Source organism: Neovison vison, chromosome 1 (genome assembly GCF_020171115.1).
Source record: "Neovison vison isolate M4711 chromosome 1, ASM_NN_V1, whole genome shotgun sequence".
In the NCBI taxonomy this organism is placed as follows: Eukaryota; Metazoa; Chordata; class Mammalia; order Carnivora; family Mustelidae; genus Neogale; species Neogale vison.
This window is the reverse complement of record NC_058091.1, coordinates 114,512,239-114,540,137: the sequence shown is the minus strand read 5'-3', so window position 1 is coordinate 114,540,137 and position 27,899 is coordinate 114,512,239. Positions and strand designations below refer to the sequence as shown.

Here is a 27,899-nt window from a genome sequence, read left to right as displayed (position 1 = left end):
TCTTACAAAACCTAGACTGAAAGGATGGGAGGATATGTGAAGAGAAATAGCAAAGAAAGAAAGAAAGAAAGAAAGAAAGAAAGAAAGAGAAAGAAAGAAAACACCTAAATCGTCATTTACTAGAATTGGAAGCAAACAGAGAATGTTCAAAACTGCTTAATCAGAAGTTAGTTATATACACCTACTATCAAACATATGGAAATTTATAAGCCTCAGAAGAAACAGCCAAAAAATAGAGTTGCTTGGAACAGAGGCGTGGGGGTACAGTGGAAACGTGGAACAGGGAGCCATCATCTTCTTTCATAAAGGGCTGAGATTATTTGATTGTAGTTATTATTTTAAACTTCCAATTTTATAAGTTGTAATCATAAATTTAAATTTATAATTCTATATTTCCATGCAGTTGTAGGAAATAGTACAGAGCTCCCGTGTACCCTTTCTTCAGATTCCCCCGGTGGTAATATCTTGCAAGGCTATAGTACAATATCGCAACTGTGATATTGACATTGACATAGTCAAGATAGGGAAACTTTCCTCCACAGCAGAGAGTCCTCACATCGTCCTTTCCCCCACAACCCCCTCCCTCTCACTCTGTAGTCATGACCCCGGCAACCACTGATCCAATCTCCATTAATTTTATCATTTCAAGAATGTTATAGAAATCACATAGTCTGTGATCTTTGGGGATTTTTGTTTTGTTACACTCAGTACGGTTCGTTCAAGATTTATCCACATTGTTGTACATACCAACAGTTCACCTTCCTTTGTGAATGGTGTTCTACAGTTTGTTGAAGGACATCCAGGTTGTTTTCAGTTTTGGGTTATTATGAATAAAGCTGCAATGGACATTCATTAGAGGTTTTATATGAACATAAGTTTTCAGATTTTTGGGAAAAATGCCCAGACATACAGTTGCTTGGTCATATAGTAGCTGCATGTTTAGTTTCATAAGAAACAACTAAACTGTTATCCAGAGCGAATGCACGTTCTTCGTTCCCATCCGCTATGTATGAATGAGCCATCATCCCAGTCCTTCCCAGAGGCTGGTACTGTTACTGGTCTTTATTGTAGTCATTCTGACAGGTGTGTGCTGGTATCTCCTACAGTTTTAGTAGGTGTTTCCCTAATGGCTAATGATATTAAATTCTTCTCATGAGTTCATCTGCCAACTGAACCTCTTTGGTTCACGTCTGTCACCAACTTCTTTCTTTTTTTCTTTAAAGATTTTATTTATTTATTTGATTATTTATTTATTTATTTGAGAGAGAGAGAGAAGAGGAAGAGGGAGAAGCAGGCTTCCTGCTGAGCAGGGATCTGATGTGGGGACTCGATCTCAGGATCCTGGGATCACAATCTGAGCCCAAGGCAGATCCTTAACTGACTGAGCCACACAGGCACCCCTGTCACAAACTTTATAATTAACTTTCTAATGTATTTTTGTTAACTACTGAGTTTTGAGAGTTCTTTATATGTTCTAGACACTAGTCTATTGTAGACATGTGGTTTTCAAACATTTCCTCTCATTCTGCAGCCTTTCATCCTCTTAACAAGGTAGTTCTCAGAACAAAAGTTTTCAATTTTGATGACGTTCATTTGGTCAATTTTCCTCTTATAAATAATGCTTTTGGTGTCAAATCTAAGAACTTTTTGCTTAGTTCCAAATCCCAAAGATCTTCTCTCATGTTTTTTTTAAAAAAAAGTTATATAGTTTTATGCTTTACATTAAGTTCGTGATTCCTTTTGTGTTAGTCTTTATTATTTCACTGTTAAAAGTAGGCGTATGTATTACTATGGCAACACAGAAATTCTTTGAAAAAAATATGAAAAGACTTTTGAAACAACAATCCTTGTGACACATTCTAATTCCTATTCGGTCCTACCTTCTCCATCCCATCTAACTCCATTCCTTCCCATCTCACCTTGTTTTATTTCATTAGAAAAATGATAACCGGGGGTTCCTGGGTGGCTCAGTGGGTTAAAGCCTCTACCTTCGGCTCAGGTCATGATCTCAGGGTCCTGAGATCAAGCCCTGCATCGGGCTCTCTGATCAGCAGGGAGCCTGCTGCCCCCCCCAACCTGCCTCTCTGCCTACTTGTGATCTCTATCTGTCAAATAAATAAATAAAATCTTTAAAAAAAATTTAGAAAAAAGAAAAAAAAAAGAAAAATGATAACCGTACTCATTAATTTGATTTCCCGGCACTCTAATGGACGGAAAGGCACCATAGACACAGAATTTCCTGCCTGGTTGGTGCACATCCTAATTTTTGACTCTTGTTCAGGATTTCTTTTTTTAACATTTCCATCAATTCTATTTCACATGTTTAAAAAAAAATCACCCATTGCTCTTTAACATGGAGATAAACCCCGAGGTTTCTTACCTGCTTCCTTTTCACTTGCTTCCTCATGAAGCAGCACACGGTAATACACACGGTCTGCAACCCACCTCCCATGAGTCCTAGAGTCTAAGGAGAGAGCACTGGCAAGTTCAGGGCCAGCTCAAATACCTAAAGGCTGGAGAAGTGAGAGGTACTCTTGTTTCTTTCTCTAAAGTTCTGTGCCTTTCTACAGTCACCTCAGAAACAGAACACCGTCTCCTTATTCTTCACAAAACTACATTCTCAGTAACTTCCTAAAATATTATTTATCTCAACTTTCAGTATCAACTTTTAGGACACAGTTGATTATTCCAAGGCAGGTAAAACCCTATGCCCAGTGCCTGCCCAAGGTAGGCAACTCGATTGCTGGGGGATTCAATCGAAATCCTAATGTAGCCATGTGTACCAAATACATTCACCAGCACTCTTGTGATGTGGCAAATTTGGTTTTTATTTTGTTTGTTTTGGGGTTTGTTATATAGCAACATCCAGAATTACTAATTCACACTAATGAGGAATCTATTATGTAAGACGCTACTGGACTTGAGCATTTTCTCTTTAAGATCAAAGATCCCACTTACGCTGATTGAGTAGATAATTCATGCATTATCAGCATCTTAAATTATGTTAATTATGATATGAAATTCTCTAAGATTCTCTATTAAGGACTGTCAATTAACCTTACTTACTGGCTAACAGAAATGCCGGCAAAACCTCATGGAATAGTTCCTGACACTTAATTAAAAGGAATCTTTCTGTTGTGAAGGATGATACGAGGCACCAGAGTTTCCAAAAACAATTAATATGGTCTCTGCTACTAAAATTGCTGATCGCACCATAATAGTGGCTTAGTAACTGCCCATAAGGTAAAAAGGAAAAATATAAAAATGCTTTTCTTCTTTTTAATTGAATATGTTACTACATCGACTGTCTTTATTCAAAATGGGAACACTGGAGTATGTGTTCTTTTAAAATTATTGCTACTATAAAGCAACCCAGGAATTTCATTATCGTCTTAAAAATCACTCAATACCCCCTTTATTGAATAACTCAGCACTTAGGGATTCAGCAATAAACACTTTTAATAATATCACACTTTAGGTTTCAATAATGCATTTCATTTGTGTGCTGGCTTTTTATAATCCCAAAGCAATTTTTTATCAATGAGGTTTAATGACTTGACTCCTGAATAACTAAATATGAAATCATTTATTTGTTCATTATCTGTTCACTGTTATTTCACTCACTAATAAATATTTTCTAAGCAACTATTATGTGCCACACACTGTATTGTCACATAGTAAACCAATGCCTCTCTTTCCAAACAAATGAACTATTTCTATCATCTTTAATAAAGACAATGACCCCTGGATAAATAGTAATAAATCGCATGAGGTATAATAAAGATAATGCCATCTCTCTGTGATTATATAAATTATTCAGCAGGAGGACTTCTAAAATTCAGTCTGAGGACTAAAGGAATAAAGTTTATATGAATGTATAACTTTAAAACTTCCATTTACAATCAGTAGGCATTGCCACCAAGCACTGGATAAAGGGAAGATGAAAACATGCAAATTAATCGAGCCTAGGACTTCAATTAACAAAAATTAATGCAGAAATTGGTATTAATGAAATAATCAATAATAATATTCCTTTCAATTTATTGAGTGCCTATTCTGCGGTGGGCATTGTACAAGGATTTTTACACACATTATATCCCATTATTATACACACACTCTATTAGGTAGGTATCATTTCTGCTACTTGACAGAGAGAGAGAGGGAGAGAGACGATAAACTAAAGTGTGGTGAGGTTAGGTCACTTGCCTCAGCTCATCCAGCCTAATGGGGAAATCAGGGTTTGAAACAAGTTGTCTTATTCCAAAACTGATTCTTATTCCGAAAGTGGTTTTTCTAACCACTTTTCTGGATTTTCTTGGATTAATTCAATTTTCATTAAAAAAAATCCCTGGAGGACTCACCATACTCAAAGCACTGTGAGTTTTTCCAATCAAAACAAGGATCTAAAACTCCTGGCTTTGTGAAAACCATTTTTTAAAAATTTTTAAATTCATACACACACACACAAATCTACTTCTGTAGACTGTTGTATCTCTACAAGTAAATCATCTAAGTGTTTGTAATTAGAGCAAGAAAAATCATAGTCTAGCAGGACTGCCTTTAATAGAACAAATATTCGGCAAATCCTAGCAAATCCAAGTGATAAGAGCAAAAGGAAGGTCAACGACACACAGATAACTAGGACAGGCAGTGGGACACGCCTGACAACATCATCTCGGACAGCCTTCTCATTCAGGAAAATAACTGAAGTAGGTCAAATTACAAGAGATTGAGACTTAGACAGACGGCACTTTACCAGAGGGAGGAATATTCTGAATCAATGACAGAGTGACTTCAAAAAATGTATTTAATCCTATCTCCAAAAGGAGGAGCTCTGTCTTCTTTGAATCATATTCAGAAACACCTGACCTCAATAAAGGCAGTCACGGTTGATAATGGGCCGACAAACCTCAGAACGACACATTTGCATTATTCATTAATCCAATCTGTTGGGGGATTCAAAATAGATCTGGTAATTTTTTCCCTCAACTTTCAATTCTTACCAGGTTAGCAGTGATATTGCCAGGAAATGCCAAGGTGTAAACCTTTGAATACCTCTTGGATGAGGTTGGCCAGAGATAGCAATGTTTGAGTGTTGCTTTAAAAAAAAAAAAAAAGGGAATTCCTGGTGCATTACCTTAACTGACACTTGAAGGGATGGGGAGAGTACGCCTTGGATGCAGTGACAAAGGCGCATGGCTTGGGAAGATTTTCCATATTAACTGAAACAAAGGACAATAAATCATTTGACTAACACTAAGCTTATATCTGATTTATATTGTGTTTCATTCATTCATTTATTGATGATGTGACCTACGTGAAAGAAAACATGCTGAGCAGCATGGTAGAACATACGAAGAATGACGGAATGACATCTAGATGCGATTTCCAATCTGAGCTTTGGCATTTAGACTGACCTACACAGGCAAGTTATTTACCTTTTCTAGGTCTTGATTTCCTTATCTGCAAGATGGTTGTGTGGGCATGCAATGAACCAAGAGAAAATGCCTCATCAATGCCTGACACATATTACGTGCTAACAATGTTGGTTTCCTTCCCTTCCCTTCTTTGGCTCTAGGCGCAGGGAACTGTAGGAAAGAATACCAATGGAACCATACACAAACATATTGGTTCAGAGAACAGCATACTGCAAAGACTTAAAGTGAATAAGCTACCAGTGACTAGGACACTAGGTCGCCATGCTGCCCATAATACTTAGAGCTCCTCCCCTTAAGAGGTGGGGCCTCTTTCTCCACCCCTGGTATCTGGGCTGACCTTGTGATTTTGCAGTGGAGGTTACTCTGTGAGAGTTTAGCCTGACCCACTGTAGGCCTTGCGAGTTGGTCTTGCACTGTTCTCCAGAGCTCACCACCACTCTGAACCAGCCCAACCTGCTGGAGGCTGAGAGACCTCATGGAGCAGAGATGAGTCAGCCCAGCTGAGGCCTCCTCAGGCCAGTCAGCTCCCCCCAGGCAACCCAGTAGCTGATCACAGATGCACCAGAGAGTCCAGCCAAGAACGGAAGTACTGCGTGACAGAAATGCCTCCTAAATAAATGGTTGCTGTTTTGAGCCACTGAGTCTGGGGGGAGGGAATAGTTTTGCTGTAACAGATAACTGATACAAATGTAAAAAGACATGAGGTTATGACATTTTTCTACCAAAACACAAAATCATGGGAACGCAGGTTCAAAACAATTTGGGAAAGATTTAGTCACCGACTCCAGCAGAATGATGTGGTACACCAGTTGCTGTTGCCTTAGATTAATGAAAAATGCAAATTTCTCACCAGCGGGGAATTAAGGGTTTCATGTGCAAATGAATCTTTGTAACTGGAGGTACAGAGATTAATTTTCCCCAGGCAATACTCCTGTGAGCTTTCTATATTTTCGGAGTCCAGGAACTGTTGTTATGCATTGTACATGGCAACAGAGGAAAAAGATGGCAAGAGAAGAAAAGCTGGGGAAAATTAGACATCGAAAATAAAATAAAAGGAATTTGGAACAATGTAGTGAGTTTCACACTGCCGACAGCACAAAGGAAGCCTGGCTAGCTTGTCTCGTTCCTGTGTTAGCTGTCTATTGCAGAGAAAGCACCCTGGCCTTCCTCTAACCTTTTATTTTCTTCTTTACCAACTGGAACACTCCATGAAAGCGATTAAATACAATTTTAAAATTGTGTCATATTGGTTTCTCTTTGTGGAACAGACAACTAAGTGTTGCCTTTGAAGGAAATAATTTGAGATATACGAATGAAAAAATCACCATGCAGCTTAAAAATGCTTCTCTTAAATATGGGCTAAATTCTGTGATTTGTGTAATGGCTAACTTGGTGCTTATTTTGTGCGAATTTCAGAGGTCACCCATGGGTTATTTCTGAAAAGTGTGAAGTCTGCCAAGTAAGGAGGATGCCTTTTGTGCCCCCCAGGTGCCAGTTAGTACTGTAAGGGGTGGGGCTGGGCAGTAAGCTTTACAGGCAGCTGAGAAGTTCTCTGACATGGGACTCATCATGTCTACTCATTTGGCTCCTTTGGTGCCCAGGAAAATGCTAACCCTGAGCAGTGGCCCCCCAAACACTTGTTGACTTGACTTCAAATCTGCCAGTTAAAGGCATATCCAAATTCTGTGAATGTTCCACTGAGGAGCACACACAGACACCACCTAGGACAGGTGGGGCACACTTGACCTGCTTCTTGGGAACTGAAGGCCGGTAGCTCACAGTGAGAAGGGAAGTCAAGGAGAGGGACTGGTGAGGGGGAAGAAGCCATGGGAAACACTTTGCATCACAGAAAGATGAGACCAGGGTCAGGACAGAAAATGAGACCCTGGCATCCCTTAGCCAATCTACTCTCCCCATCCAACCCCCCAATCTTCCACCTTTTTAGTTTGGAATCGCCAGGATGAAAGGTTAAGGGAAAAGCCAGAACAGCAACTATGGAAATCCGGGTTTGGAAGAAAGTTTCTTTGGGGTTTTCCGGCTCAATCTTCTGAAGAGCCTAGAAACCCCTGAATGCTTCTCTTAAATATGGGCTAAATTCTGTGATTTGTGTAATGACTAACTTGGTGCTTATTTTGTGTGAATTTCAGAGGTCACCCACGGGTTATTTCTGAAAAGTGTGAAGTCTGCCAAGTTCGGTTTGAAGGTTTCCAGTGATGGACTCCACTCCATCGGTGTGAGGTCTCTAACTGCTAACCTGTCGTGTTATTGACAGAAAAACTGGTATTGCACACCTGGTTCGGATTCTGCCCTTTGAAGTGACCAAGAACATCTCTTTAGCCTCTCGAAGCTGCTGCTGCTGCACATTCTAAAAGAACGAATGCTGGAATAGACGTTAGAACACTGCGGTTTGGCTACTGACCGGCTAGTTTCCTGCTCCCTTATTTTCTTTCTTTCTTTCTTTTTTTTTTTTTTGGTCGCACTAATCAAATGCTCAGTATTTTGTTAATATCACTTTTTGCAAGGTTGCACTAAGAATGGAATCTAATAGTCTAGTTATATGTGATCGAGTTTAAGGGTCAGGATATGACTGGTTGCGTGTGTGTGTGTTTGAGAAATAATACAAAGGACACTGGACGTGAAAGGTTTAGTCTAGGGGTCACAAACCCAAGTGACTTCAGAGGCAGGAAGGTAATGGAAACATGTAAAAGAGAAGGGGAGCTGGTGGTTGGAATTCCTAGAAAGACAAGAGGGAGGGGTGGGTTCTGCAACTTGAAAGACATATCCAACTTAAAAACATTGATGGTAGCTGGCCACTAAGAGAGTTGACAATGACCCTCCCTCCTTTTGTGTCGTCCCCTTCTGTACTGCACCAGGGTTAGTCTGTATGACCACTAGCATAAGGAAGCAATGGTACATCACTTCTGAGGTTGGAAAAGACTGCAGCTTCTGTCTTGGGTACTCTCTCCTTCTCTTGAGCATCTATTCTCTGTTGAATTATTAGCTTTGGGGGAGCCAGAGGACATTCAGGCTACCTATGCAGTGGCTGATGTGAGGAAATGAGGCCCACCAGCAAATGCTCGATTGAGCCTGGAAATAAATTCTTTCCCAGTTGAGCCTTAAGATGACTTTTATGGCCAACAAAACCTTGACTGCAACCCTATGAGAGAATGAGCCAGAGTCACCCATCCAAGCTGCTGCTGGATTCCTGATTGTAGAAAGTGAGATTATGAGTCTCTTGCCACATTTGCGGCAAATTGTTATATATCAGTAGATGAGTAATACAGCATTCCAATTCACTTTAAGGCACCGAAGTACACACACACACACACACACACACACACACACTTTGATGTGCTGATGAAACAGAATTTAGAACTCTGGTTTACAACCCCACGTTTCTCAATGAGACCCGGATCCGTGGAAGTCCAAAGAAATACGGTTTAAGGTTGTACTCACAGGTCATTTGGCAGCTTAGCTTCTGCTGGAAGCAAGGAGTTGGGATTCATTCAAAGCCTGTATCTTAAGCAGGAAGCTATTTTCCTCACCAATAGGAAACAAATATGATTTTCCCTATCACTATAGGATGACAACAAACATTCTGGACAGAATGTTTTCTAGAGAAATCTGGACAGAAATTCTGTCCTATAACACAAAGAGTACTTGGATTAGAATAGAAAGCCAAGAGGAACTTCTGTCCATTCAAAATAGAAACACATTTCTTCAGGAATTAAAAACCAGAAACATGGGGTGCCTGGGTGGCTCAGTGGGTTAAGCCTCTGCCTTCGGCTCAGGTCATGATCTCAGGATCTGGGATCGAGCCCCACATCGGGCTCTCGGCTCAGCAGGTAGCCTGCTTCCCCCCCACCCTCCTGCCTGCCTGTCTGCCTACTTGTGACCCCTCTCACTCTGTCAAATAAATAATTAAAGTCTTTAAAAAACAAACAAACAAACAAACAAACAAACAAACGAGAAACAGGTGTTTCACAAAAAGTATTGGAAAAAGCAACTCTTACCAGAAATATGATAACTATAGGCATACTCGCTTTATTGGACTTTGCAGATATTGCTTTTATTTATGTATTTTTGTAACTAATTGAGGGTTCAAGACTTCCATAGAGGAAGTAACTTCAGATGTGGTGGAAACAGCAAGAGAACTAGAACGAGAAGTGGAGCCCGAAGATGGGATGGAATGGCTGCAATCTGTTGATCAGACTTGATCAGAAGAGGAGTTGTTTCTTATGGATGAGCAAAGAGAATAGTTTCTTGAGAAGGAATCTCTAGGTGGAGATGCTGTGAAGACTGTTGAAATGATGACAAAGGATTTAGAGCATGGCATAAACATAGTGGATAAAAGCAGCATCCGCGTTTCAGAGGACTGGCTGCAATTTTGAAAGAAAGTTCTGCTGTGGAAAAAATGCTACCAATCAGCTTCTCATGCTACAGACAAATCATCTGTGAAAGTTAGAGTCAACTGATGCGGCCTCCCGCCCCCCCCTACTGATCAGTAGCCACCACCCTGATCAGTCAGCGGTCATCAACATGGAGCAAGATCTCCCACCAGCAAGATTATAATTCGCTGAAAGATCAGATGATGATTCACGTTTTTTAAGCAATGAAATATTTTTTAGGGGCACCTGGGTGTCTTAGTGGGTTAAAGCCTCTGCCTTCAGCTCAGGTCATGATCCCAGGGTCCTGGGATCGAGCCCCAAATTGGGCTCTCTGCTCAGCGGGGAGCCTGCTTCGTCCTCTCTCTCTGCCTGCCTCTCTGTCTACTTGTGATCTCTGTCTCAAATAAATAAATAAATAAAAACTTAAAAAAAAGAAATATTTTAAAATGAAGGTATGCATACTTTTTTTTTTTAGACATAATACTTTTGAACACTTAATAGACTGAAGTACAGTGTAAATATAACTTTCATATGCACTGGGAAACCAAAAAATTCCTTTGGCTCTCTTTATGGTGTTATTTGCTTTATGGGGGTGATCTGGAACCCAAACTGCCATATCTCTGAGGTGTGCCTGGACTGAGTCACTTAGAATCTATGATCAGAGATTGAGAGGTCTCCCCCTGCCCTCCAACACCCCCCCCCATAGTGATAGGAACATTGGAATAAAGAAGCAGATCTTAGGGGGGCAGGAACAGTATAGGACACCCCAGAGAGGACCAAAATGTGTCTCTGAACGAAGAATAATGGACCAAATGGATAATGAACCTGAACAACTAAAGGAAAAAGAAACCTATGGACCAGAATTGAGGAACTTTCTCCAGGTAATGGTTTTCACCAACTCCTTAGTGGAGAAGGACTGAATGTGTGTTTCAGAATCCTACTGACTCCTCTTGGTAGACTTTTGCTTAGAAGGATGCTAACAGTGAAGTTGGGCATACAGGGAGCTATGTTCTGTCATGAAAGAAACTCCTCAGGTTTTGTTACAGGCAGAGCTCAGGGGAGTGGGCACGCTTCTCAGTCAGGGATACCCTGTCAGGGATGTGGACAAACAGGTTAAGCTGAAACCCTACCAGAACCCCCCCACTGACAAGAATTGTTTCTGTCCACACAAGGCAGAGTCATGATCAGGTAACTTCAGAAAGTGCCAGGAAGCATCATATTTTGTGGAAAATTATAATCAAAGCTTGGCTGAAGCTGGGCCATCAATATGGAAAATCAGAAAAAAATGTTAAGTGCCATGCAATGCTTGGCATTTTGTGGAGACACCGAAAATGTCAACTGGGGAGACTGAGAAAAACACGAGGGAAGAAGATGCCATTGGAAAATAAGTGTAAAAGAGGATTAGTAGAAGATGAAAGGTCTGTGTGCATGAATTAGTTGAAGATGAAATCTTGATAGTGCATAATTTATACTGCTTGGAAAAAAATATCCCAGAGTCGGTACAGAAGTCTGTTAGTTCAGGGTGTTGTCCAAACCACTGTACTAAAATGCTTTTTTGTCAGTATTCTTGATGATCTTATGCTGATAATCTCCAGCAAGTTTTAGGAGACTGGTGGGTCTGGGACCTGAAGACAGAGGTTAAAGGAGAGAGGAAGGGGGTGGATGGACTTTCTAACTTTAAGTTACCTCATGCTTTGTGTTTCTGCTCTTTTGCTATCTTTAGGTGAGACCCTAATATTTATTATGAGCCTGAAAGGGAAGAAGGAGTCTCCAAGGAAGACACCTGAGGAGCTGGTGAGGAAGGCAACTGTTCCCTGTTTCCCTCGGTAAGGGTGGTGACTGGAAATGCACCAGCTGATTGTGTGTGGGGAGGGATTAAATGATCTAAATGGGAAATCATTTATTTTTCCCTAGATTTTCCTTTACCCATTTTGTCCTTCTTTTGAAATTTAAGGAGTTAGTCCAGTCTGTGCTCACTGTCTCATGGAAATTATGTGATAAAAGAAAGGACAAAAAAAAAAAAGATTTCTAAATCTGGCTCATATGTTTAAAAAGCATAGACACTTAGAAGAACAGAAATGACATGTAGACAGAATGTTTGGGAGAAAACATGCTTAAGGGCATTCTTTCTCTTCACCATCACAAAGCGGAAAAGTTCGCTTGGCTGTATGGAACACTGCTCGAGGTTGCTTTCCTGACAGCCGATTCCTGAACATAAATCCCAAAATTTTATCCAGTTATGATCTCCGTCTCCCTTGGTTGAGGGACTTCAGGGGAGTCTGGCCCCTGACTGCCAATGCTCATTCTCCTTGCCAAGGTTCACTTCAGGCATAAGACCCCCTTCTACAAACGAAGATGCAAATGGACAGTTTTCCTCACTTTAGCAAGAGATGGCAACACAAGATGGTTCCCTTTTTCCCTCTCAAAGTGTTGTGCCTCATAAGACGGTTGGAGCTGCTGCAGCCATCTCACTCCCAGCCCGAGGAGGAGGTGGCACGCAGATGGGCAGAGTCAGAAGGTGATCCAAGAGAAGCACGGAGAAGTCAAGTCAGGATCCCAATGTTTCACGGCCAGGAGCTGTCCTACCTCTGAATCTCTTTTTAGGTAGTAAGATACACTTATTGTTGAAGGTATTTGAATCTCCTTCTTTTTTTTTTTAAAGATTTTATTTATTTATTTGTCAGAGAGAGAGAGAGCACAAGAAGGCAAAGCGGCGGCAGGCAGAGGCAGAGAGAGAAGCAGGCTCCTCCCTGAGCAAGGACCTCGATGCAGGACTTGATCCCAGGATTCCAGGATCATGACCCAAGCCAAAGGCAATGGCTAAACCAACTGAGCCACCCAAACGCCCTGAATCTGCTTCTTTTGTGTCCTGCAGCCAAATGCATCCTAACTGGGTGCACAGGCTGAGGGAAGAAAGGGATGTGGAAGAGAAGTGAAGAGAGAAGAGGTATCAGCAGTGTCTGGAACAAGGGACTTGGTCACCAGGGACCCCCCCCCGCCCCGCTCTGACCACTGCAAATTATTCCATATCTTCAGCCCATCCAGTCTCTGCTCAGGTGAACCCCATATACCTCCCGCACCCAGGGTCATGCCAGTCTTTCTCGTAAATACCTGGGGAGGATGTGCCTCCCACAGCAACCAGCATGAACCCTCAGGATTGTTCAGCAGAATCGATATGTTCCCCTGAAGCAGAAGCCATGTTGAACAGGTTGAAAACCCGCAGGTATGTGGGACACGTCTCTGTCAAGATTATTGTACTCTTTGCGGTTCTGAAACGCATCCCAAGGACAGCAGGGCCCAGCAAGTGTAGCCCTCCTCGACTGCAAACTGGTCACCAGAAATATGGACTTTCCCGTCTCTACTGTAGTTTCACTCCTGTGGATTTTGGCTGCTTGATATTCCTTTAACTTGAAGTCTGTCAGTTTCCATTCGGTTGTCTGTTGTCCATCTCCTGACACACCCTTTTGCGTCTTGAAACCGACCTCACATGACCTCACCATTTGCCTCCCCCCCAGGGTAAACAGACACAGATCAGCATGTCTATTATACCGAGGCTCTGCCCAGATACCGACCAAAACAGAGAGGATCATCTAAAGGCCATTTCCTCAATTTGCCTCATCTTCCACCTCTGGTAGTCTTTGAAGATGATATAGTTCAGAGGTTTGGCAGTGGGATTGGGAGAAAGACGGGTTGGGATAGTGGCAATGTCGAATGGTTTCTATAGGAAGGAGATTGACCAACTGAAAATGGAAGAGTGAAAGTGGGTAGGGGGTGGGTGGCAGGGAAAAAGAGAAAATGAAGGAAAGATATGACATTAGGGAGCACATCAATGAATGTGTCTGAAGGCAGTGCTGTGAAATTAGGTTGAGTGGGTGTATATTGTGGCTTTCTTGTATCTGTTAGTCTTAGGTAAGTTACTCAGCTTTAGGTCTCAGTTTTCTCATCCATAAAATGGGGATAATAATGAAACTATTTCATAGGGGTACTGGAAAAATTGAATGAAATGAGAGAACTAAAGCACTGGAACATTGCCTGCCACAGAGAAGGATCCAGTAAATGTTACTTTTATCATTATTATTGTATACGTTGAGAGAAAAATATCATTTCTATCCTATCTAATTTTTCAAAAATTTATTTTAAAAATAAAAATTGCAGGGCACCTGGGTGGCTCAGTTGGTTAAGTGTCTGTATTCGGCTCAGGTCATGATCCTGGGATCCTGGGGTCAAGCCCCACATAGAGATCCCTGCTGGGGTGGGGGGGCCTGCTTTTCTCTCTGCCCCTCTCCCAACTTGATCTCACTCTCTCTCTTTCAAATAAATAAATGAAATCTTAAAAAAAAAAACAACTGGGTATGTTTGAAGTGTACAACATGATGACCTGATAGACATACACAGTGAAATGAAATTGTGGTATAATTACATAAAAGAATATTATTCATCCTTAAAAAAGAACAACATCCCATTTGCAACAAAATGGATAAACCTGAAGGACATTATGCTAAGTGAAATAAGCCAGACACAGAAAGAAAAAAACCTGCCTGATTGCATTTATATGTGGAATCTAAAAAAAGTCATATCCTATCTACTTTTAAAAATTATATGAAGAGGCTTATTTACTATTGGTTGATCAATGGAAAATTTCTCTTTTATTACTGGATTTATAAACTAAAAATACTATTCATACCATACCGGTCAAAAGAAATTTGTTATGGCAATACCACACCAGTCCCGTATAGTTCACTTTCTTCCTTTTGCCATCTGTTAATTTCTGGCTTCAACATCTGCCTATTACTTTCTACTTCTCTGTGTACATGAATGTAGAATATTAGAAGATAGTTATGCCCCTTTTAAGTGTCATATGTAAATTACACAAATAATTATAGTAAGAAAAGTCCAACATGCAATATTTAATAGCTTTTGTAACAGTTATTAAATTATAAAAATAATGCCATCTGTAGTAAAGGGTATCAGATTTGGCAGGAATTATTAAAGCTTATAGATTAACCCTAAATTTCCTTTGTTTTTCTATGATCGTGTCTTTTATTTTCTGAATGTAACTTAGTTATTAACTCAATATATTTTCTGGATGTAACTTCGTTTTTAACTCAAAGGCCAATTAGTCTTTTCGTTATTCTTTTTGCTATTCATCCACTCTCTTTGAGCTGTTCATGGGCAATGAAATGCCTAAAAAGTGGGACCTGGATGGCTCAGTGGGTTTAAGCCTCTGTCTTCGGCTCAGGTCATGATCCTGGGGTCCTGGGATAGAGCCCGCATTGGGCTCTCTGCTCAGTGGGAAGCCAGCTTCCCTCTCTCTCTCTCTGCCTGCCTCTCTGCCTACTTGTGATCTCTGTCGTCAAATAAATAAACAAAATCTTAAAAAAAGAAATGCCTAAAATATCTACAGGAATGAGAGAAGTAGAAGAAAAGAGCCCCAGAAGTGAATGAGCAAATAGATCTGGAATAATTGCGAGCTGGCTGTGGTGTTATGTATTATTTTCTATGGGTAGTAAAGTGGTTTGTAGACATACTTAAAACCAGGAGGGGCAGTATAAAGAAAAATGTATAATTGAAGTCTACATTTATTTGATAGCTACTTTACTTGGTTTTTTTTCCCCTCTAAAAAGAAACTTCCATTTTCCCAAGTCCTAGCATTGAGTTAACTCAGGGATAAAGATTCTGGGCTATTGATGAAATGAGGAGTCAGGAGTCATGATCTCCTGCAGGTGGGCAGCCGACAAAGCTACCTGGGCAGAACAGCAATCAGGCCTCCTGTCACTTGGGGGAACTCAGAACCAATTGAGATGGGCATCAACCAGGGAAAAGCAATTCCTTTCTAACCAAACAGAGCTGCACTTGTATGAAATGATGTAGAAAATGGATGGCAGGAGACCTTTCCGATTTGTTACTTGTTAAAGAATAGGACTTCTGTTTCTATCTGTCTGATCTCTGAGACATCTTTGCAGTAACTGAAATACCGTGATGGATAGCGCTGACATTAGAAGTCTTTGAAAAATGCTTTCCCTCTGGCCGAATATACAAGTAGAATTCACTTTCCATATTCAGAATTCAGATCCTATTTATTTTTTATTTAGATGTGCTCAGCCAACCTTAAGGGCCTCACAGTACAAAGTCGAGTATTTTTTGAAGCCCCTATTGGAAGAGTATGGACCCACCGTGGGTCATGTATGCATTTCTAGCACAGTGAGAATCCAGGGTTAGGTTTGAAGATAAGGGCACAACACCCCGGCTTGCCCAGGGATGCAATGATGTGTGTGAGCAGGAGCTCTGTTACGGGTTGAATTATGTCCCACCAAAATTCCTATGTCGAAGTCCTAAACCCTAGTACCTTGGAATGTAACTTTGTTTGGAGATAGGGTCTTTAAGTACACAATTAAGTTAAAATGAGCTGATTAGGGTGTGCTATAATCCAGTATCACTGTTGTCCTTATAAGAAAAAGAAATCTGGGGCACCTGGGTGGCTTAGTAAATTAAGCATCTGCCTTTGGCTCAGGGCATGATCCCAGGGTCCTGGGATCGAGTCCTACATCTGGCTCCCTGCTCAGCAGGGAGTCCGTTTTTCTCTCCCTTTGCCTCTTCCCAGGCTTGTGCACATTCTCACTCTCTCTCTTTCTCTCAGATAGATAAATTAAACCTTTAAAAAAAAGAAGACGAAATCTGGACACAGCTGTGCATGGAGGGAAGATGAAGTGAAGACATGGGGAGAAGGTAGCCATTAAATGCCAAGGAGATTCTCGGACTTCTAGCCTCCAGAACCATGAGAAAATAAATTTCTGTTGTTTATGCTACCCTAGCTGTGCTACTTTGTTATGGCAACCCTAGAGCCTAATACAGCTCTATTTGCGGTATGTTCAACTTCATTAGACAATCCATGTCTACACTCAACAGAGGCTAAGCACTAAGACAGGGCAGTCCTTCTACCTCTTGGGAGAGGGGAGTGTGTGAGGGGAGTCACCCTAAGGAGAGGGTGTTAGACCAAGGGTCCCTAGAATCGGGGAAGGGGAGGGTATTGGGTGAAAAGAAGGTCCAATTTTTTAATTTTTAATTTTCTTTTGCAAAAGCTTTACAAGTTCATTGTAGAAATAATAGGAAATACAGACAAAATGAAGAAAGAAAATATAACTATGACCTCATCACTTGGAGGTAATTGTTCATATATTGCTATAAATACTTCCAGACTTTTTCCTGTAAGTACATGAATTTACACACACACACACACACACACACACACACAGCAAAGGGGAACAATTTATTTTTTATGCTCACCTTTTCATGTCAATAATTTTTGATTTGTAGCACCATTTCTGATGTCTGATATTGTTTCATTATATTGATTATATCCTAGAAATGGAATTGGTCGGTGGGATGTGTCCAGGCTTAGGCTTTTGATATATGTTGCCAAATCGCCTTCCAGAAATGATGCATCCATTTATATTCAGAAAGTCTATTTTGAGTGCAACATAAAGCCCTGTAACGGGTAACTCTTGACTCAGCTGTTCATGGGCTTTCAGCCAAATTCCCGAGCAGGCGAGTGTAGAAACCAGAGGACACTGAAAATCGGTGCCTCCAGTGACTCCAGACACTCAAAGTCTTGAAGGGGAGTGTCCAGGGTTGGTGGAGGAAGCATTTCCTACCTTACCAGAGTGACAGGTGGAGGGAAGCCTGGCAGCATCAGCCTGTCCTGCCGCCGAGACAGGAGCTGCCAGCTCCACCAGGAATGTGGTGCTTGGCAGCGAGACGTCCACTTGGAGAGCATGGCATCCACGGAGTTGTGGAGAATGAAGAGGTGTGCAGAGGGGACTCATGCTGCTCACTGGAGAGTGGGAGGGGTAGCCCTGGGGATCTCTGAATGAGCTGGGAGGAACCCGTAGGCTGAGGTTCCAGGGAGCCTAAGATCACAGAGGTTATGACCCCTGGTTGTTAATTTTATCCCTCAGGCTTTCAGAGCCTGGGAAAATACAGGTTACACCAGGGAACGAGAACAGGAGGGCCAATAGCCTTTGAAGTTTTTATGCATTCATGGAAGATGCTATTTGACCTTGGTTCTTCGCCCAGTTTAAGAGATCCCAGAGGGGGGCCCCTGGGTGGCTTAGTGGGTTAAGCCTCTGCCTTAGGCTCAGGGAATGGTCTCAGGGTCCTGGAATCGAGCCCCGCATCGGGCTCTCTGCTTAGCAGGAAGCCTGCTTCCCCCTCTCTCTGCCTGCCTCTCTGCCTACTTGTGATCTCTCTCTCTTTCTCAAATACATAACTAAAATCTTAAAAAAAAAAAAAAAAGAGAGATCCCAGGGGGGCATACTTAAAAGGAAAACCAAGCTAATCTTATGTGAAAAAGAAACTGCTTTATAAACATGAAAATGATGTGGCACTCAATAAAATGTGTTAGCAAGTACACTTCTGAAACATTGTATGGTGAATAAAGTAGGTTGGCTGCTTTTGGGAGAAGAACTTGAATTCTACTTAGCATTAGGTAAGAACTTTCAACAGGAATCTTGCTAAGGAAGATAAGCAGTGGTCTCTGATTTAGGGGTGGAGAGAGCATAGAGAAGGGAAGAGCATCTTCACTGTTGTCCAGAAAGTTATTGTTACCCTTCTGACTGTGTTTCAAGTCATTCACAGACCACCTGGTCATCTCTGGCCACAGACTTTGGCTGGTCAGACATAACCTATACGTGAGAAGGACAGTCACGTTGAACTTGATAGGGACTTTGTCTGAGAAATAACAGCGTGTTGTAGATAAGAGTGAAGAAGTAACCACGTTTTGTTTGACTCCTTTGAAATGTAGATTTAGCTGCCAAAGTTGCTCCCAAAAGTAAACTTATGTTCTGTACATTTGCCCAAGGCACTGAATAAATTTCCAATAAAACCAACAAACAATTCCTTCCTTGGGGTTGTTTTCTTCTATCTTCAACTGGTACCATGGAGAATTAATTACTTCATAATCTCGCTCACGATAGCCTATGCAATTAAACACAGTTATGGAAAAACAGGGCTTACCGTCTATCACCGGTTTGGGCTGAGAACTTTTGAGGCGCAGCGAGGGCCGGAAGCGGGTTCGGTCGTTGAAGCTCCAGCTCTTCTGCACTTTGGTGGGGCTGCCCTCGGCGGTGATGTCGGTGCTCGGGGACCTCCTGTCACCTACGGACGCTTGTCTGCTCTTAATACTCTGGCCCCTTGGGCTAGCCATGCGTACTCGCTCCTTAAAACTTAGCTTCTGACTGTGGACAACAGAGGCATGATTATTCCATTTCAAGCAATTTCTTCCACTCCACTTGGGTAAATACTTTGATGAGACTGTATACTATATTTCAATAGACAACATGTTTTCAGCGAGTAGGAGCATAGCAATATAGTCTTCCCTTATTGAAAACCGGAGCTTTATTTAATCTGTTTGCATTCGTTTGAACTTAATCTTACTGTCTAGGTGGCACACCCTTTCCTGGATTCATCACAGAAAGAATCAACATCGGGTACGGTAGTTTGGACACAATTACACTGGACATAACCAAGAACTGGTTCGGTGTTTGCTTTAGAAACAGATTTTTAGCTTTGACCTTGACTTTGGATATTTAAAGAAAGTAATTTTTTATTTGGGAGCATATCTCTTTGTAATTTCTGAACATTTCTATAGGGATGACAGTTACGTATACGCATATATCTATATTCTGCATGCATTTCATATTCCAGGCAAGATTATGATATCCATAAATTCATGCAATCTCCTAGCGGTTGGTAGTACTGCATACATAAGAGCAAACATACAACATTTAACACCCATTTCTTTTATGCTTGCATTCATTCTTGTGAGACAAAAACCACACAATGTAGAACAGCCCCAACATATAATGAATGTGATGACTGATTAACGGAATGAGATGTTATGTTCGCTAACACAATTTCCTGCTATTAAACAGGTTATTGATTTGCTGTGGCAGCTACTGGTAAATTATATTTGTTCCGACATTCAGTTCTCAGATGCCAGCGAGAACTGAAATGCCGTGGGTTGATAAAGGAAGCATTAACAACAACAAAACCGAAAGTGCATCTCCACGATTTCCTCCTCAAAAGATGCTGTGTGAGGTGGTGGGAAGGGCAGGTTGGAATCAAAGAGGCTTGGAGTTTGCAATCCTCATCTCAATAAATCAATAAGGGATATTTGTGGAAACCAAGAGGACTGTAAGAGGTGCTGTGTCCCCATTTTGTTTGTGTTCTTTTTGTGTTTCATTTATAAAGCACTGTGTTGTTCATCAGAGAACGACACTGGTCCCTATTGAGAGGCCCAGGTCACTTGGGGGTCTGAGGAAATGAAGGATGAAGGGTCTAGGGTCTGAAGGCAATACTTGGAGCAGCTGCTCTGAGAGGCTGAGACCCGCATTCATGCTGCAGCCTTCGAGGGGCATGAAGGAGGCAGTGTTCGCATGGACTCGGGTTATCTGAGACGAAGTGGAGCCCTGGTTTTTTCCACTTACCGCAACGTCCACTGTCCCCAGCTGCAGCATGCCAACAGCAAATGTGTTTAGTGGTTATGTGTTTTGTAGCTAACAAGAAACAGTAACATTTATTTTTCCATGCCTAGTTGCTTAACAAATGATATTCTAAAAAGACACCACATTTTATGTGTTTACATGAAAACAAATCAAATAATGAACTGTGGTGATCAGAAAGTCCTGGTAACAATAAACAAGTCGACCATGCCACGGACAGCTCCCCTCGGAAATGCAGATGTAGCTAAGCCCAGCACCACTAGCTGAAGGCACATGCAGAGGACAGGCTGGGCAGTTTTGTGATGGGGCCGGGTGGGTTCAAGGGTTCTTTAAAACAATCCCGTCAGTCAAAGGCTTTCTCTGCACCAGACGAATGCATGATTAAATGGTGGATCACATCAAACAACAGCAACAATAACATATAAAACTGCATCTTTTTATGCCGAGGCTGGGTTCTCCATGTCATCCCAAACCTTCAAATCATTTAAACAAATCCTCAAAGAGATAAAAGGGATAGAGCCTAAAATGTCTACTCTTCTCAAACTTTTTATTTTATTTTTTTTAAATAGTAAAAATTTCACATCTCTCTTCAGTTTCAGCACATCTGTTCCATCATTTAAATTTATGATGATCGGAATCAGGAACATATGCTCAACTCTGCACCTTTATTTAGATTAACGAGTGGCTGAAGTTTACATAGCTATCACTACAAATGTTCTCACTGTACTTTATCTAGTTGGTTACCTTTTCTGGAACTCACAGATGCTAATTACTACAGAAGGTTGGGTTTCGTTAATATCAAATTACTTTCTTAATCTTTAACGATATATCTGTTTCTCATACAAACTAAGTGAAGAGGAAACTGATGAAAACATCATAAAACCATTTAATATGAATTTTTTTTTAAAATTTCAATTACTGAAAAAGTAAAAAAGTTGGAAATAAGTATCAGCGTCAAACCCTCCATGGCTGATTGGCAATAATGAAATATTTAAAAACAATATTGCTCCTATGCAAATATTTTTTAAAAGTTGCCTCTGAAATGTTTTGTTGCATCTTTAATAACTCATGGAAAGTGGAAATAATATTTTTCTCTAAATCTTAGTACTATTTAAAGTACTTAAAGTTGATATAAACGAGTTCTAGGTACCATGTCCCTTTTTGTCCTTCTTTTTTTTTTTAAATTTTTTTATTTTTTATAAACATATTTTTATCCCCAGGGGTACAGGTCTGTGAATCGCCAGGTTTACACACTTCACAGCACTCACCAAAGCACATACCCTTCCTTTTTGTCCTTCTTAACTGCATGAATATTTGCCAATGTCTAATATGAAAAGAATTATCAAAAATCATTTTAAAGTGAATCCAACATATTACATATGAAATTGGAAAAAAAATTAATGTTTTCACCCTCTCTTTTGACATAATTGTATCAAAGTTAAGAATAAAATCTTAACCCAGAATTTTTTAACCAGGCAAAATTTTGTTCTCCAAAACAAAGACCCGTTCTTACAAAAAAAGCTCACTTCTATTAGTTTTTCTGCTTCTTTTCCCCGTTTGGAAATCAACAGAACATCTTGATTAGATGACTATTAAACTGATTAGATGGCTGTTATTGAAAATGCACACTGATTAAAAAGATAGACTCTTTACTGGTTCATTCAAGTTTTCATTACTTTCTTACTTTTTGTCATATCTATAAACACTTCTTTTTTTTTTAAAGTAGGCTCCATGCCCAACTTGGGGCTTGAACCCATGACCCTAAGATTGAGAATCACATGCTCTGCCAGCCAGGCACCCCCTATAAACATGGTTTTTGAGAAAGATTCATGGAACAGTGTTTTTAGGAAAATTGTCAAAGATTATTCCTAGGAGACAAATAAGAAGGTCTCTTTCTGGAGAAGGTAACCCCAAGTAACCCAAAGGACATTGTAGTCATTGATCGTGGCATCTTTGAGTATGCACAACGACGGGGGACTGTGCAGGGGGATTCTTCCCCTCTAGGAACCAGATGGACAAGTTCCTCAAATGGCCCAGCATGCAGGCTACTACTGGATGTTCCCTGCCAGGGAACTGGGTGGCATTACCGTAACCCCACAGTAATCCTCTCTGACTTAGAACGCTGTAGTCCTTGTTAATACTTAATTAGGGTGTTAGCCCTTCTCAGGATAAGCATTCTACAAATTCTCGCCTCAGGCACAATATGGCGACTGAGCCATAACAATCCAGTGCGTGCAGCAGTTCAGCAGCTGTCCCACCACAAGGAGGCGCCAAGGGGCCGACAGCCAGGGCTGTGAGCCACCCTGCCTATTTGGCCCTGGGCTAGAGTATCAAAGCAGGCAACAGGCAACAAGGAAAATAACAAGCGGCTTGAAAACCTCATTCAGGAAGTCCTTAGGAAGAGTGAGTCTCTGAGCGGGGCTCAGGTAGGATGGCGGTAGAACCTGGTCATGCACCTGAGGTTAGTTGGCATTCTCAAATTTCATGTCAATAGCCGGGATGCTGGGTACCTCTGCTTCCGTGAGGTGTACATTCTGAAGAGCTTCTGCTTATTACTACAGAACTTACTAGGAGTGAGGGAGATAGAGCAGCACATTACTAAGCATTTCACCACCACGAAAGTGCTCAGGGATTTCTTTTTAGAACAACAAAGCCATTTGGCTTTATTGTTTTTCAGATCTAAGTACACAGACTATTTAAGCAGTAAGTACTAACTACGGAGCTTAATTGTGCTGCTTGGAGTATAATCAGTGCTCTTAATGGTGAGGTTGAAAGGACTGGACGTGAAGCAGGCATTACAAACGACGGTAGCCTGTGTGTTAGCATCAGAGCCATGTGAAAATAAGAACGTAAATATTTTAAAATATAGCAACCTTTGCAATCCGATGCAGTATAAACAAGGGACAAACAATTTTGGAACTTTGAAAAATAAATATTTATAGGAACCAATGAAGTTGATATCACTAATTGCTTTGAAATATTAAAAAAGTTCCTGATTTGCATAAAACACCTGTAGATATAGTTAATATCAATAACTAATGGTCAGAATACATGCTTTAAAAAGTCAGAAGATTCTAAGTCACTAGCTTGTTAAAAAAAGAGTTTTTATTGTACGTCTTTTGATGTGTTTTTAGAAGACTAAATCCTTTCCCTCTATCAATAAATGCGAACAGAAGGAGAAACCATTTTCAAAAGATTGTTTTTGAAACAATCTAACATTTTGCCCATAAGGACACAAGTTGATTATGCTGAAAAAAAAAAAAAAAGTCTAGTCTTACTTGGTTTAACAACACATGCAGATCATTCTTTGCACACAGAAGAAAGAAAATGTAAATAGTGGAAAACAAACGCCCAAGAAATACAAGAACGCAGTATTTTCTTTCCGCATTCTAGAGTTCTCTCTTAAGAACCGCACATCTCAGAACCTAATAAAGCCAACCATGTAGGAGCAATTTGGACAAAGCACTCAGTGGATGACAGCAGAAGATGATAATGTAATTAAAAAAATATATCATTTATGCTTTAACTTTTAAGACATGCATCTTTGTAACACTCTCACAAGAACCTGTTCAAGCAACTTTAGATAGTCTAATAAGAAGTCTGACAGGGTTCTATTTAAAGCCTGTCGACGGTGATCAGGGTAGCTTAACTATGAAGCACGCACATAGCCAACAATTGTTGATTAAGGAGCCAGGGTGGGCAGAGGTAGTGAGATTTATAGATAATCCCTAAACTTCTGTTGGCATGATCTATTCTTGTAGCAATAAAAACCTAACATAGGTAGGAAGAAGTAAGAGCTTTCTTGTGGCGGTGCGTGCAAGATGGCTAAGTCAGGGAGGAAGGGAGGAGGACCTAAAAATCTCAAGGTGAGAATACTGGCTTAATTTGGTTAGATGGGTTTATGGGTGAATATTCTATTTTCTGAAAGTCACAATTTGTACCAAAACAGAGAAAAACTATCCAGTTTAAAAAAATGAGTTGGAGAAGTTACTCAATGGGATAATTATTATACTAAAATCAATAAACCTACTCACCACATATGGGATTAGAACTGTTTCAATGGGAAGATAGAGGAAAACAAACGAATCATTAAATGATGCTAAAGAAGTTGCGTTTATGGTCTAAGCAGAGGAAGAACAGAGCAGGCTCACTTGAGACTAATAATAATTTGTACCTGACCCTGTACCAAAGACATCATTTTAATGTCTCAAAGAGACAATATTTCAACTGTTGTTCAGTTGAGCTCCTCTTGAGACTGATGGTTTGTATTTTTAAAGAAAAATGTTGGACCTGTTGCAAATAATGCAAAAGCATCACTGAACTGGATGTCTTTCCCTAGCCCAAATTTGTTTAAACATACCCTAACCTCAGGGTAGAAAGACAAAACTCTCTCTAACCAGAATATCCCAAAGACGGGAACTTAGTTAGCTATGGGGGTCTATGAATGTGTGTGATGCCTCACTACATTTTGCAGCGAGAAAAGCCTCTCTGAGTATGGCCTGGTTATTCAGAGGAAAAAATGCCAGGGACCAGGAAAGAGTTACTGGCTACTGTACTAAACCCAACTACGCTTGAATTACTCCCAGTTCTTAACACAATGAAAAGCCATGATGAAAGATTTTAGGAGATTTCAGGTTCTGAGATACCCGGAAGATAAAGTTGGCGGAAGTTTATCTCTTCTGCTTATCTGAATCGCCATCAGTAACCCAGTGGCCCCAAACATAGTAAAGGGCTTTGCGATTGGGTGGCAGTAATCAATCCATTTGAAATCGGGTCCAGGATTAATCAACAATAGCCTGGACCCAAATCTGCTCTCTTCCAAGAAACAATCCTCATTATAAATGCATTTTCCTTTGTGCATGTTTTGCTCGAGTAAGGGCAAATTTGTTTTCCTTAAGATGGTACTGTTGCTACTGTTAATACTATAGTCCTTCTGCATTCCTTATGCAGTATCATAAATTCCACTGCCTATGGAACCCAGCAAGGTGGAAGCTTAAGTCATGTTAAAATGGGAGCTTTGGCTTGTTTCCTTCAAATTATTGAAGTGTTCTTATTACCTCATTGTCTTTTTTGTTATTTCCTCTTTCCCATTTTTGTTGGTGTTTTCTCTTTCTACGTGGAGCTACTTGAGGTCAGGGACATTTTATTACTCTATCCAAGAACTGTTTATTGAGCACATTCCCAGTCCTAGCTTTGCAAAGGGAGATGTGATACATCACTGGGGGACAGAAGACCTATGTGTATGAAGTAGGACACATCAAGTAAGGCATGCATGCCAGATAAATGGTAATATAGGACATTTCATGGGGGTTTCTGCTAAGTGTCCAATGACCCTAGAGAAACAAGAAATGTCTGTGTAACATATCTTGGTGTTTCTATGTTCAAAACTACATGTGAGTCATTTTTGACACCCTTAGTCACAAGCATGTAGAATAAAATTTTGATGTTTTAGCTATAAATGAACATCATGAAATCTAAAAAACTTGGTCGGTGGTCTTTTTGAATCGTGACAGCGGATTGGGATGTTCATTTTTGGAGTGAGGAACAGAAGCTCCATAGTTACACTTTAATTTTGTCTTTGCTTCCTGCCTTGGTAACATTTGGAAAAAGTGCAATATCGTGTCAGCTCAAGGGGACCCCTCTCTCAGGACTGTCATACCAGGTCACACTTCTGCAAAGAACCTCCACGTGATTCACAGACTTCCCCTTTAGGTGCCAACAGCTCTGTTTTGGAGGATGAAACCAAGACAGGTGACCTTACTCTCAGGTAGCTATGGGGTTTGTGCCAAAGATAGTCTCTGCCTTTAGGATTTGGAGACAAATTACCCTTTGACACGATCTGTAAAGGGATAGCTCCTAAAAAAAGGCAAGCTTTTCAAATATCACCAAATAGACTAAATGGCTTATAATGGCTATGATTTATTTGTGTAACTCTTTTCAAGTAAAACAGAAGGATGGTGGGGTTTGCAGGGCATCTAGACAAGAGGACTAAATGGCCAGAATTGTAGAGATTGCCTCTTCTGGAGTCTATTCAAAGAATGTTCTCAGTCTAATGACCAGAGCCTCTCTTTGGGCAGAAATATCTCTAAAGTAGAGAAGATCAAATCTTTAGACTACTAAAACTTTCAGGAAATAGCACCCAGGAATATCTAGTGACCTTGGCTCTAACTCTTTGTCTACCAAGTAAGAGAAGGGTTTTTAATGTCATCCCTGTGTAGGCTTACCTACTTTGAAGGAGTGTTGTGCACCCTGCCACATCTGTCTCTCATCATGGATGCAATTAGATTCTGGCTTGTGAATCTTTTAAAGTGTTCATATAATGCAGAAATGGAGGACCCAGAACCTCATGATTCCAAGTGACCTTTTGAAACTGGTTTCAGTATGGTATGAATAGATTATAATTAATGTCTAGTATGACAGTACAAAACTAAGGGACCTTCCCTGGATTCCCACTTGTCCCCACCCAGGGGCCAACTCTGCCCTGGTGGAATGCCTCTGTGTCCTCATTACAGAAACAAGTAGCAATGATAGGAAATTTTTTTTTCTTCTTCCCTTCCAGGCACCTGGGATTCTCCTGCTGGTTCTGCCTCTGCTACTCCTCACACCATCAGTGCCAAGATCTACCTGGTTCTGTCTTTGGGGCTTTGCTCCCAAATCCAGACTCTTTCTGGCACTCACTAACACAGAATAAAATGTTCTCTTTCACCTCCAATTCTTCCTCGATCTAACTTTCTTCTCTTTAATCTGATAAGGCATTTCCTTGAAGGGCATGAAAGAATGGCCATAAATTATTTGGTGAAATTTCTGGGAGGATTGTCTTCTTCCTAAAGGATAGGGCAGTGGTGGCGGGGGGAGGCTCTTCCTCTGAATCATGTTACTCAAGTACACCAGTGCTTAATGAGCTGGAGATGTCACAGAGAGATTGTTCTTACCTCTTGTACACAGTGTTCCTTTTGCCCAAAAAATCCATTTTCTTATTCTAAAAGGACCCTGATGAAGGGGAATATATCTTATAGTGCTTCCCAGAATTTGAATACTTTGGTAAGACTTCTGTCTGAGAAAAAGGGTAGCAAGAAATAACCAAAGGCCATAATTATTATTTTCCCCCAAGAATTTTCCATACCCTGCCTATTATAAGAAGCAGTGAGTTAGGGAGACACTGATGTTTCCAAGGCGGGGGGGTCAATGAAACAGCAACCTTTGCAGACAATCTTGTGAAAGGTCACTTTTAATCATCTTGTATTTGTTGATCAATTTTACTCACATGAGATACATTTAAAACATCGGTTAGGCATCAGATTTATAAACAAACATGGAGCAGAAGAGAAATCACAAACCTGCTTGATGCTTCCCCTTGTTCTTTCCTTCAGGTGCGTGTAGGCAGAAGAGAAATGATGATAAACCAGTGAATACATTTACAGCACTCGATAATGGAGGATGGGGAATAAAGTATCTTAAGTAATTCTTTTCGAGCAAGCTCCGCAGAAGCAGTATTCCTTATACAAAGTGTACCCAACTTTCAAACATATATTCTTTGTGGCACAGACCTGAGCTGGCATTTTTACTTAGCAAGA

General features: G+C 40.7%; 1 protein-coding gene across 2 annotated transcripts in view; it reads right to left on the bottom strand.

Annotated features, from left to right (window-relative positions):
* Positions 1-27,899, bottom strand: part of KCNQ5 (potassium voltage-gated channel subfamily Q member 5) — a 532,023-nt gene that overhangs the window by 43,052 nt on the left and 461,072 nt on the right. Inside the window, exons 9-10 of one of the 2 annotated variants that reach the window (XM_044254576.1) lie at positions 27,663-27,689; positions 18,839-19,059 (exon numbers count right to left, since the gene is read on the bottom strand). In XM_044254576.1, the coding sequence (XP_044110511.1) occupies positions 18,839-19,059; positions 27,663-27,689 (248 nt within the window). The remainder of the gene's footprint in view (positions 1-18,838; positions 19,060-27,662; positions 27,690-27,899) is intronic. The other variant, XM_044254585.1, reaches the window with a different exon arrangement.